The 12,813-nt window shown below is 35.7% G+C and overlaps 2 protein-coding genes across 4 annotated transcripts; one reads left to right on the forward strand and one right to left on the reverse strand.

The window, feature by feature from the left end:
• Nucleotides 1-3,169: 3,169 nt before the first annotated feature.
• On the forward strand, nt 3,170-5,837 carry LOC125475514 (probable transcriptional regulatory protein At2g25830). Of its 3 annotated transcripts, none has more exons than XM_048580319.1 (7): nt 3,170-3,490; nt 3,572-3,735; nt 3,874-3,935; nt 4,142-4,298; nt 4,432-4,706; nt 5,159-5,279; nt 5,440-5,837. In XM_048580319.1, exons 1-7 carry the CDS (start codon nt 3,388-3,390, stop codon nt 5,530-5,532), a joined length of 975 nt encoding a protein of 324 aa, XP_048436276.1. In that variant the 5' UTR covers nt 3,170-3,387; the 3' UTR covers nt 5,533-5,837. The 3 variants fall into 3 exon arrangements, with proteins under 3 accessions (XP_048436276.1, XP_048436278.1, XP_048436277.1); XM_048580321.1 differs by having other exon boundaries at nt 3,175-3,490; nt 3,591-3,735; XM_048580320.1 differs by having other exon boundaries at nt 3,176-3,484.
• Nucleotides 5,838-7,934: 2,097 nt separating this feature from the next.
• Nucleotides 7,935-12,172, reverse strand: LOC125475420 (carotenoid cleavage dioxygenase 8 homolog B, chloroplastic-like). Its single transcript, XM_048580152.1, has 6 exons — nt 11,175-12,172; nt 9,346-10,089; nt 9,059-9,252; nt 8,689-8,878; nt 8,467-8,569; nt 7,935-8,229 (listed from the first exon to the last, which is right to left on the reverse strand). Exons 1-6 carry the CDS (start codon nt 11,490-11,492, stop codon nt 8,078-8,080), a joined length of 1,701 nt encoding a protein of 566 aa, XP_048436109.1. The 5' UTR covers nt 11,493-12,172; the 3' UTR covers nt 7,935-8,077.
• Nucleotides 12,173-12,813: the final 641 nt, after the last annotated feature.

The raw sequence follows: 12,813 nt of genomic DNA on the forward strand, positions 1-12,813 counted from the left end.
ACACCCCACATTAAAATTTAATATTAAATAATTTATTTGCCCCACTATGCAATGACAATTTTGACCTTATTAGGTTTTTTAAAAATAAAATAAAAATTCTAAATACACCCCAAGTCGCTTTTAGTATATTATTTCTCTTCTCAACTATCAAAATCCTCTCACCCTCCATTGTTCAACAAAACTCTAACCAATGAAACTACGAACATGTTGATTAAGAAAAATTGTTTTTGACAAATGGAGAGGCCTAAACTGGTGATCGTATCTAGAAACGAATCAAGAGCAAAACCAATGCGGACTTGTTGGTGGAAATGTTTGAGAAAATTGGGTTTGAAGTTGAAGTTCTTAGACCTGATTGGAGGACGGAGTTGGTAAAGATTTATTGGGTTCTTAATTTGAGTGATGTTGTGATAAGGGTTAACAGTGCTACCATGACACATTTTCTGTTCATGAGACCTGGCTATGTGTTGATCCAAGTGATTCCTCTTGGAATTAGTTGGGGAGCAGAGGCATACTTTGGGGAACTTGCAAGAAAGCTTGATTTAAACTATAGCGGCTACAAAATTCTTCCCACAGAGAGCTCATTGTACGACAAGTATGGTAAAGTTGATCCTGTTCTTAAAAATCCAGCAATGAAGCCATTATTGATGTTACCTTACTTAACGATGGTAGACATCTGTCAATGCAAACTATACTAAGATGATTTCAAATCATCATTTTGAAATCATTCGGCAAACTAATTGTTCAAATGATTTGAAATCTTTCGGCAAACTAAATGTTTAAATAGTTAGATTCAGTCCCTGAAAATTAAAAATGAGTGTTATAAGATTTGAGAAATGTGGGGTGTATAGAAAATGTGGGGTGTATGTACAAAATATAAGGTGTATATTGAGAATGTGGGGTGTGAGGGTATTATGGGAAAATATGTGGGGTGTATTAAGATAATTTTTAAGTGAAAAAGAAAATGTGGGGTGTATTAAGTGTATGGGGTTTATTCAACAATTTGTGAGGTGTTAATATAATAAGCCTAATTATATCACAGTAGATTTTGTTGTTGATAAAACGTGCCATGAATTTTGATTTTAATTTTTTTTCCTTGGATATTGGATAGATTAAAGGCATTTTGAAGATTCAAAACTTGGATAAATAAAAAAATTTATATATATTTTCATTTAAATTATAAAAGGGAAAAATGGGCATAAAAAGATCAATTGAACCTATAAATTGATATAAGGCACATGGAACTGGACTCAATCGGAAAGTTTGACTCAAATTTTTCGACTTGAATCGAAATACTCCATTATTTTTCCTACAAACTAACATACACCATGAAATCAATCTAATGGTTCATTTTTTTCTTCTTCTTCTCTCTCTCTCTCTCTCTCTCTCTCTCTCATTTTTCTTCCCAAAAGCATGGAAACAAGTTCTGATTAGCATCTCCACTCACCTCAAGGCTAGTTAGTCACACATGATTTCATTTTTCATTTTTTGGAAATTGAGATTCTATTTTCATAAAATAATCGTGCCCACATCATGTGTGCTCATTTGTAATTTTTATTTTTGTTTTTTAAATTGTTTGTTTGCATCAATCTAGTAGAATTTATATTTGTTGGAAAACTCTTTTCACACAGATTCTAAGGCATTGAATTTTGATACGGTGAATCAGAGTGTTCTGTCTCCAAAAGGTGATGCAAAAGTGTTGCCGGAGAGGTTGTACACGATATTTATTAAGATGTTTGATGGAAGAATATCAAACTTAGATTGTTTTGAGATTAAAATTAAAGATTAGACTAACATATGAACCCTAATACGCCTATATATACGTGGGTTATTCATGTCAAGTTTACAAGATCAAATCAATTATTGTATAAATAACGAAAAATAAACTCACAAATTCTTAATTGATTCCCATGATAAAAGTTGGAGAAGCCCTACAAATATATATATATATATATATATATTTGTTTTTGGAAGAAACGCAAGAGAACAAAGTGGGAGAGAGAAAGAAGTACGGGAGAAGAAAGTGAAGAGTTTGGCAAAATATATGCTGGCGGGAATATTTGGGAACGAAAAAAAAGGGAAAAAAAGAAAAAAAAAATGAACCATTAGATTGGTTCATCGTGTATACTAATTAGTAGGAAAAAATAATTATGAAAGTTTTAAATATAAATAATAAAAGATATCTAAGCTCTAGTTTGGTACAGAGGTGATTCTGAAAAAAAATGGCTATAAAACACAAAGCTACAAACATTCAGTTTCAGCTTGCTAAACACAAAGCTGCAAACTAGGGCTATAAAACATAAAGCTCTAGTTTGGTAAACATTCAGCTTCAGTTTTTTTTCACAGTTTTGGGTGAAAAAAAGTTAAAAACATAAAGCTGCAAAGCCCAGCTTTGAAAAACCAGTTTTTTTTTCACATCTGTTTTACATAACAGTTTATCAAGCATTATAATACTTTTTTTTTTTTTTTTCAAAAGCACTTTTACAAAAAAGTTTACCAAATATTATGCTGCTTTATTTTACAGCTGCTTATTTTCATAGCACAGCAGAAACAGATTTTTTTCAAAGCACATCAATACCAAACCAGCCCTTAAGACTTGCCACATGGTGAGTTTTGAGTGAATTGTAGTACCACTCAGTAAATTTTAGTAGCAAGTTAAGTCCCGTATAAGGTTTTTCGAGAAAATCAGGAATCAAAATAGTTCCAATTCTCTATCCAAATTAGTAAACGTGCCAAAAGTTTGTGCTCGGTTTTTTTTCGGAAGAAAAGTAAAGAATGATCGGATAGTTTATAGTTTAATTGCAAAATCACAACACAAATCGTCATGAACTATATTTCTTACATGAAAAATGAAACTAATGTTAGAAGATGTCCAAAAAATTTGAAACATCCACTCTGTTAAAATAAAGAAAAACTAATGAATAGGGTTTGAAAACTTTGAGTTTTAACGATAAAGATAAAATAAAAGGTGAAGTGAATAGTACCAGGATTGACCTTTTAATGTAAACATATGATTTTTCATAAAAATGAACCAAAAGCTTTTAGTTAAAGTTCCCTTAAAAATAATGAATAAATAAATCAAACCGAAAATCAATACCCCAATACTCCGAATCGAATCATTTACAAAAAATTAGAGCAAAATGTTTCGGGGTGTAGAATTCACCGGAGCATATTAGAAATACGAAACCGAGATGCAGAAAAAAGCTTGTTCGGTACTCAAAATCCAGGCTCACGTAGGTTTGGGCCAGGCTCATATGCGCTGGTGGCGCCAAGGCCCAATAAAAAAGGGTATGATCGTGAAGCTGCTCGCAGATTTTCACCTCCATTGGCAGTGGACACTGGACAGCGTCACGGACTCGGACACAAATTCGAAGGCGGCGGCAAACAGTGATGGGGTCGTCTAGTACAATGAGAGCATTAGGAGCAATTGTTCACAGATTCAGCAATGGCGTCTCCTCCAAGTCCCTTAACTCCTTGGCTCTGCACTGTACATGTCATATACCCATCTTCTTCCTCTCTTTGAATTCTGAATTTTGCTTTCGAGAGTGAATTTTTAGCTGACTTTTTGATTCAGGGAATGTTCTGCTGAGCAGAAAGTTATCGTATTCATCTGCAATTTCATCATTGCCGCCATGGGTTTTGACCCACATGCACGGCGGCGCTGCAGCGAGAAGAACCATATGGACCGTCGCTCCTCTCTGTATGGGCAGGCGTTCCAGCAAAATCGCCGGCCGAAAGGTCAGCTCTTTCGTTCTGCTGTGTAGGTTTTTATTTTCTTGCACGCCAAGTGTTTGATGAAATGCCCGTGTAATGTGTGTCAGCGTTTTGTGACTGTTTGTTGGGTTTGTTTTGAAAGTTGTGGAATTGTTACTGCAGGGGGCTCAAGATGCAAAGAAGGCAAAGCTATATAGCAGGATAGGGAAGGAAGTTGTGTCTGCGTAAGTTAGTCGCTCCGGCCTTCTTTGTATTTTGCTACTGCTGATTGCCTGATTTAGCATTGATTAAAGTCTAATCTTTGTATAAAGGCAAATGTTATCTCCTAGTCATAGTTGTTGAGAATTACACAAGTTTCATAGTTTCAACAATAGAGGGTATTTGGTATTGCGCAATGCCGGTAACTTTTCGTTGTGCCTTAATGGTGCAGTGTAAAGAAAGGCGGTCCAAGTCCTATATCGAATATGGCCCTGGCAACTGTTTTGGAGAAAGCCAAGGAGCTGGATGTACCCAAGGAAATTGTGGAGCGCAACATTAAGAAAGCATCTGAGAAAGGACAAGAAGCTTACATTGAGAAAGTATACGAGGTTGGTATCAGTGTCATCTGCTAGATCTTCGTTGGTCCTGCTTAAATGTTTTATGTTCAACATTAAGGATTTATTTTATTGGCTTGATACTTTTCTCATGTGACCTGATTTTATTGGGTGCTACTATTGTCAGGTATATGGTTTTGGTGGAGCTTGTATGGTAGTCGAGGTCTTGACTGATAAAATAAACCGGTCTGTGGCAGCAGTTAGAGAGGTGGTGAAGGACTGTGGGGCGAAGATGGCTGACTCAGGATCTGTTTTGTTCAAATTCAGGCGTGCTCGGGTTGTAAACATAAAAGCTTCAGATGTTGATAAAGATCAGCTCCTTTCCATTGCTTTAGATGCTGGTGCTGAGGATGTTATAGAACCACCAGTATATGAAGATGATACCGAAGATAATTCAGAAAGGTAATTTTCCACTAGAGCTGCGTTCCTTATGTGTTATATTTGTGTTGTAACTCAACTTTCTCTGGTTTTTTTAACTGATATATGATTTTGCTAAGTTAACGTCATCCAATTGAGTTGTGATTGCCATTGTCCAAGGTATGAGTCTTCTTGACTCACTTTGCCTGTGAGCTTACGTTTTCTGTGAAATACAAGATCTTCACTTGTGGTCAGGTCAACTTTCATGCTCATTAAATGGGAGCCTCAAGCCCATCTAGTAGTTGAACTCCATTCATACGTGTTATTGTAGGCACCTGGTTCAATCATTGAAATGTGGATATATGCATATTTTTGTGAGCACACACAGGCGTGCACACACACACACACACACCCATCATTGTGAACTATTCTCCTTTTGCTATATACGGTTCTTAACTTTATTTAATTTATTTTTTTGTTTTTTGGGTTTCTGGTAGATATTTCAAAATCGTAAGCTCATCAGAGAACTACGCAACAGTACTTTCAAAGCTACGTGAGGAAGGAGTAAGTTTTGAGACAGATAATGGTTCTGAGCTGCTTCCAATAAGCGCCATTGAGGTTTGTCTCTCCTGCATACATATGACTTTGATCTGTTACAGCCTTATAGCTGGGATTTCTTCTTCTTGTCACCATGCGAATTGTATACTGTTTCACAAACTGTCTTCATATTCACAAGTCGATTTCGAGCATTTGAGGTAAAACTACTGGTCTGTTGCAGGTAGATGATGAGGCTATGGAGTTGAACAAGGAACTTATGTCTCAATTGCTTGAACTTGATGATGTTGATGCTGTGTATACGGACCAGAAGTGATCAAAATCTCTATCTTTAGTCATCATTTCAGCAATCGAATTGAGCTCTTGGCCTTACAATATTCTTCGATCTGGTTTGTCTTTGGTATCTAACTCAATTGAAGTATGTCTGTCGAGATCACTTAAAGAGGAGAGACGGGTGCGGGGTCGTTACCTTACCATTCTGTTCTCTAGGAAGAAAATTTTGTTGTACTGTATTTTCATACTTGGGAAGTTCGAGGAAGAAGAGCATATATTGAAATGTGCTTGTTATCAGAGAACAAATAAAAGAAATCCTTGAATAACAATAGTAATGTTGGGAAATGATTTCTATTCTTCCTTTTGTAAACGGGCCTTGATTCTCCTTACTCTTTTCAATCTAACGGCTAAAAAAAAAGAGTTCATGGAAAGAAAAGCAGGGTGCGGAAATCACCTTCATAATATAGTCTTGGTAATGGAAAATGTGAATGGTGTGGCACTAAATTATACCTAGCATCTGGTAGTACATTTTTGCCGGTATATGACTGGAGGTACTGTAACCTAAACTTGTTGAGAATCGTTGTATCGACAATCAACATTGTGCTCACAAAAACTACAGTTATCGTTGTCACCCTCCCACCTTCATCTTTGTCTTCCTCTTCGTAAGCATCAATGAAATGATATGATATATACAGCAGGGCTTCCATGCACACCACCTTCAAAACAATGAAATGAATATTACAAAGTTATTTATGGTACGAGGGAAGCGAAAATTAAATTTGGGACTTCTTCCAACACTGAAAAGAGAAATACCACTTAGTCAAGAAAGGGACGTAAAATTTTGCCACCACCTCTGCACATGGCCTGCATAAACGCTTTTGACTGAGTGACATTTCATAGTGATCTGTCATAGGAAGAGAGGGAATCCAATCCGCAGTGCGTCCACCCCTACAATCGATCTGGCCTGTCACCTTCCTTTCATTCAAACCCCCTAACAAGTCACTGTACTCAAGTTTCCCCAATGTGTCCTTTAAGTTTCGGTAATGCAAACAACACGGCCATCAACGAATTTACGGTGATGCACCAAAGACGAATAGATTGGCAAGCTCGAGGAGGTAGGATAGGAGGTTATAGTGCATTGGGACTTCAGAGAATCCATGATAACGTAGCTTTTTGGTTTTTATGGCCGTCCTGTAAGCCTCGGAATTGGTTTGGCAGTGAGGCCGCCGTCTGGAGTGGAGCTTAGCTAACATTGCATAGCCGTCGAAGAGGTGCCGGAAATTGTAGCGTTCAATGTGCTAAAGACCCTGATCATTTCCTTAGGTACGTTCCTCTCTGCGTGTAATTAGTTATCCATTTTTTCTTTCTCTATGCCGAAATTATTTGGTGAACTTTAGAATAACTTATAATAATCTATGTATACCGGCTAACTGATTTCAGTAGGAACTTACCCAAAATCATATTGCACTGGCTGCCCACGGAGGCAGTTTGGTATCAGAAAATAGAAATGCACTTATGGCTCGTTTACTAACCTTTTTTCTTTTTTTCTTTATTTTTCATTTATTTATTTATTTTTTTTTCTCAGTTTTTAGTTTTTTTTTATTTAGTATGAAAATTAAAAACTTTTTTTTTTGTAACTATTTTCAGATTTCATTGAAAGCCAAAATTTGAAAACTTAAAAAATTTGCTTTCAGTTTTTGGCTTATAGTTTTTATTTTGGGTTAGGTATGTATAACTATTCTATATTTAGGGGTGATTCCAAATTGACTTAACCTTTTAAAACATTTCAAATAAGTACCTAACGTTTTGAAAAATAGACATGTTAGGCAATAAGCACATGTTACCAGTGTAAAATGATGATGTCATTAATGTTAAGTGATAACGTGGACAAAAATTGAAGTTGATCTTTACCGATCGCCATCTTTGAAGCTCTAAAACCTGAAATTGGTCTCCTTAGTCAAGTTTAACACTAAATTTGCTCACCTCATCACTTAACGGTAGTGACCTAACAAATGTTCATTTTTCAAAATGATTGGTAGTTTTTGGAATGTTTTAGAAAGTGTTGGACTAATTTGGAATCATCCTTAAAAGTTGGGTAGTTACTTGTAGTTAACCCTTTTATTTTTTTTAAAACTAAATATAATTATCAAATAAGTTATCAGTTTTAAAAAAATTAAAAACAATAACTGAAAACGAAATGATTATCAAATGAACTTCAAAATACTAATTTATTTTTCGGCCAACCAACAAATATTGATTGAGCTTTCAAATTATGGGATAAATATGTATAGTACATGTTTAACAAAAAGAAAATATATATATATATATATATATATATATAGTTTATAACTCGCAACGCTCACTTAAAACGAAAAGAAATATGAACATAGATTTTGTCACATTGTTATGCGTAGGTACAGCCTATATCTATCTGCTTACATGTCACTCATATCATATAAACGAATAGCATATTTTTGTGTACCTAGCTAACCGTGACCTACATATATATCAACGCAGTCGAAGTGGGAACATTCTTTGGCTAGCTGTAAATAACGAATGTAGAACTGATACTGGCTAGTTCATCATTTCTATGATTCTTTGGAGGGAACCCAGCATCCATGCAGTCCATATGGAAGACCATAGGGGAACTTTGCCCTAGCAATCTCTTCAAACGTTGATCCATCTAACAGCAATGCATATCCATCTCCATTTTTCTCGCTAATCATCGAGATTACAACACCTATATCATGTACACATAAATGTCTTAGAAATCATTCCAAATAAAAAGTAATAACTCTTCTTTTTTAAGTTTTCTAATTGTAAGTAATTTCTTTATAAAATTAAGGAGATGTTGATAACCATTTCATTTTCTACTTAAAAAAAAAAAAAAAAAAAAAAAAACCACTGAAAGGTGCCTTTAAGATTTTTAAAATTTGGCTTGATTTTGATTTTTAGTTTTCAAGTATGATAATCTCACCATCATCTTCTTGAGTTGCCCCGGGACGGGCAACAAAGAACGGTTCGGATGGCACTGCTCCTTCATCGTACCAATTCTTAGCTTTCTTCTCTACCAAATCAATCTGCAATTACATATATTCAAAGAATTTGAGTGAGAAACTAGCTCAAAACTGCTGATGATATAATACAACGCGGAATATGGAAGTAGTGCATGTAATTTTGTAACTTTAATTAATAATACCTTGGTGAGGGTGTTAGGGAAGTTACACGGGCGCTGAGCCCCGCAAGCATAAGCGTATCTGTATTTTTTACCCAGATAAGCAGGGTTTATGCTGCACATGTCCATCCCTCTTCCATGCTCATTTGGGTCTAGTGCTGCCTCCAATTTTCCATATGGACTCCCATCCAGTGGTATCTTGAACCTACCAACCCTGAATTTCCATCAAAAGAATAATAACAAATTAATAGCTAGCTCCAATTAGGTCACATATATGGTTAATTTTGACAGAATTTTTGTTCGAATATATTAAACATGATAAAGGATTCCCAGTCTCGCAAGATCATGTTATGTATTGATTTATATAAGACGAGTAGTCATATCATGTGCGTACTGAGCATCTGGTAGTACATCTTTGCCGGTATACAATCGAAGATTCTGAATCTTGAGCTTATCCAGAATTGTGGTGTCAGCGTTGTGCTCACAACAATCGGCAATGATAGCAGTAACCCTACCGTCCTCATCTGTCTCCTCATAAGCATTAATAAAATGGAACGTAATGTACAATGGAACTTCCACACTTGTCACCTTCAAAACAAAGGAATTGCATACAAATAATAAATCGAAAGATCAAAAAACATACTAATTAGTACACAAAATATCAGATGGGTAGTAACTTACAACGTTGCCACTAGCTTTACACATGACATGCATAAACGCCTTAGAGTCAGGGTGCCACTCAAACTTGTACAAGGGAGTGGGCTCGGCCTTGAGCAAATTCCCAGCACAATACCTCAGTGGCATTTCGGGCACAATGATGTAGTGCTCGGTCACAGGGAAAGAGTGCACCCAACCAGGAGCCGGTCCACGGCTACAATCAACCCGCCCGATCACCTTCCTCTCATTAGTACCCGGCTCCATCCTGACCGCTAAATACCCCGGCTTGATTAAATCCGGCAACAAAGTCAAAAACTCGGTATCGGTCACAATAGGATGTGCCGAGTGTATCAAACCACCCAATGTGTCACTGTACTCAAATTTTCCTAAAGTGTCCAACGTGGTCGGGTCAATCACTATTGATCCTTTCTGGGTTTCTGTGAGGCACACAACCCGACCATCACCTAGCTTAACCACTCCGGTGTTGGCGTTGTCAGTCAACGATGTACCGGAGAATAAGTTGGCTAGTTCTCCAATATAAGATAGGAAATTGGCCGGCTTAGGGACCTCAGAGAATTCACGGAAACATATTTTTTGGTTCTTCATGGCAGCTGTGTAGGCCTCGGATTCGATCTGGCGGTGGCCAGCAGTGAGGCGGCCGTCGTGGAAGTGGAGTTTGGCGAGCATGGCATAGCCGTCAAAGAGGTGGCGGAAGTTGTAGTCCCCAACGTGCCACAGCCCTGGCCCATTTCTTAGGTACGTACCTTTCTGCATGTGACATTAAGTTAATTATGAGCTAGCTATATATTCAGCAAATGTTTACCCTTTATAATAAAATGGTGCCTAATTAATTTGGATCTATTTGTCTACAAATAACTGTAGATAGAAGTATTAGAAAAATTATTAGGAATGAGACAAATAGTTGGTAATAAATAAATAGTAAAAGAAATGGACAAGGCCAACGTCATATTACATTCTTGTCGATGAATTATATAGCATTATAAAAGTAATTAAAGTCGGGAATATTTGTACTTGGCCAGCAGGCCCAGTGCCACATTTGTCCGATGCATTATGTGGCGATCGACAGTAAGTTGATTAATTCATTATCAGACTTAGTGTAGCTTAATTAATCATATACTGTCACTTAGTGCTACATTTTAGTGATATTCTTCTTTTCATTTGTGAGTGATAGATCTTAGGTTCGATTATCGTCAAAAGCAAATTTGAACTACATTATTATTAATTCAATGTTAGGTTAAGCTAACATTTCTCCGTCTCTTAATATAAATGATATCATTGTTAAAAATTAATCATATACTAGCACTAGCATTTAGCAAGAAGACACACGCGTCATCAAGGACAAATCTTCTTTCTATGTGCGTGGTAGGTGGGCCTCTCACTACGAACCAAGAAAGGTTAGAAAAGCACGATCAAATTAGTGGGAATAAGAAAAGGGTTGGTTTTTTTATACAAATTTGCGCTTTCTTCTATTTTTATTTCCTGCAAGTTTCTGAGTAAAGTTGTAAACTTACATTATTTTGGCTTACAACATCGTACCGTATTTTGATCCTTTATTTTTTATTTTTGACCTAACCCTAATATATATATATATATATATATATATATATAGATTGAGTTCTTATTGGGTGTATTTGATATTTTGAATAAAATTTTTTCTATTGTATAGCAACAGAAGATACGATGTGTTATGAATCTGAACCAATTTATCATGGTGAATCTCAAATAAATTTGTAGTTTAGATTTAGTAACAAGGAATCATCATCAGCAACAATTCTTTGATAGAATAAACCAAGAATTATGTACATGAAATTAATTAATGAACGATCACATACCAGCCACAATGGTATTTCTCCTTGGACAAGCAGCTCTCCTTCCCATCTCTCCTGCCGCACACTCGTCCATGCTACGTGACTCCTGTCGTAACCATCGCCACTCTCTTCTTTTGGGGGTGGATGAGCTATTGCCGGCAATGGTGGACTTGCTACGTTTGTGGACACCAAGCTTCGACCATTGTGCTTTTTTCTGGTATTATTCAAGTTCTTTCTTAAGGGATTAAACCCACCCTTTATATTATTTGAGTTCTCAGAAACGGCAGCTGTTGGCAGCAAAGAGAAGTTTCCAGTAGCGCCTGAAAATGTTATGGAAGCCATGAAAACTATTTCAGAACTAAGCAGCTGTGTATTAAGAGTGGGTTAAAGAGTGTGAGGTCTAATGTCCTTTATATAGAGGAGGGTCGGCAGGGAAAGATTGCAAATAGGGCAAGTTAACTAATTGGAAACAAGTGTCCTGTGCATCCCCATTTGGAATCTTCATTGGTGGAATTCCCCTTCACTAGCTGACATGGCTGTTTTGTATGTATATTTTTTCAAGGAAAACCTAAAATAGAGAAGATGGGCATACCAATATGCTTCCGTTGGTGGTTTTACTAAAGACAACCTTATATTGAATGGGTGCTCTAGTCAACCGAGCTACAAGAGCTTATTACTATGACATATAGCTTACCCTTTTTTATGTTATAATATTTGTGAGAAGTCGATGATGTTTTATAGCAGTTGCAGAAATCAATTATATCTATGAATCCTAGTGCAAGTTTGACATTCACTGATCCTTCTTTTCCCTAACTAACATTTTAACATAATAGCACTATCATTTGTCCAAAAAAAAAAAAAAAAAACAAAAAAAAAAGGTCATATCGTCATGCAAGAAAAGAAACAATATTTTTATTTATTTGAAAAAATTAGCTAGATACCTCCAAATTAATTATTATATCATTTTGTTAAGGGAAATAAATTAAAATTGCACATAAGAAGAACTCACAAATGACAGTACAAATATATAGTAAGAGTAATATTTTTATATTTTATACAATAACTGGTAATTATCAGAAATCACATACGTTACGTGTAATTTGTCTCATATAATCTACATGATTAAATCGACCGTATGGCTAACCTCTTAAATTTTCTTTGTAAGCGACAATTAACAAGAAGTTTTCTTATCTGTCTTGATGTGATGGATTGATAAAATATAATGCTAAGGAGAAAATATGTGTAGACAAAATTTTGTAAATCAAATGATATGAAAGTTGATGATTGAATTATTATATAAACGTTGATTAATATATTTATTTCTTATTAGTGACATATTTAATTTCTAAATAGAATGTACAAATTTAGTTTACCAAACATTACTCAATATCCAAACATCAAGAGGTTTCGAATCCATTTACAACTCACATGGAATCTAAATTTTTTTTATTAAATCTTTTGTCCATTGTGTACTTCGAGAGTGACGTTAAGGAAACCTTCAAGAAATACGTTAAATGTAGTATACAAGTAATGGTATTTCTAGCCTTTTTCATATATCAATTTTATTTTTATACTTATGTGCCATATTTATGCAGCCAATGACCATTATGTTGCTGGACGTGCGTACAAAAGGGGAAGCCGCCATACTAATTCTTTTATTTAT

The sequence above is a fragment of a genome, unplaced genomic scaffold, assembly GCF_019419815.1.
Source record: "Pyrus x bretschneideri cultivar Hongxiangsu unplaced genomic scaffold, Pyrus_bretschneideri_v1 Contig15, whole genome shotgun sequence".
Taxonomy (NCBI): Eukaryota; Viridiplantae; Streptophyta; class Magnoliopsida; order Rosales; family Rosaceae; genus Pyrus; species Pyrus x bretschneideri.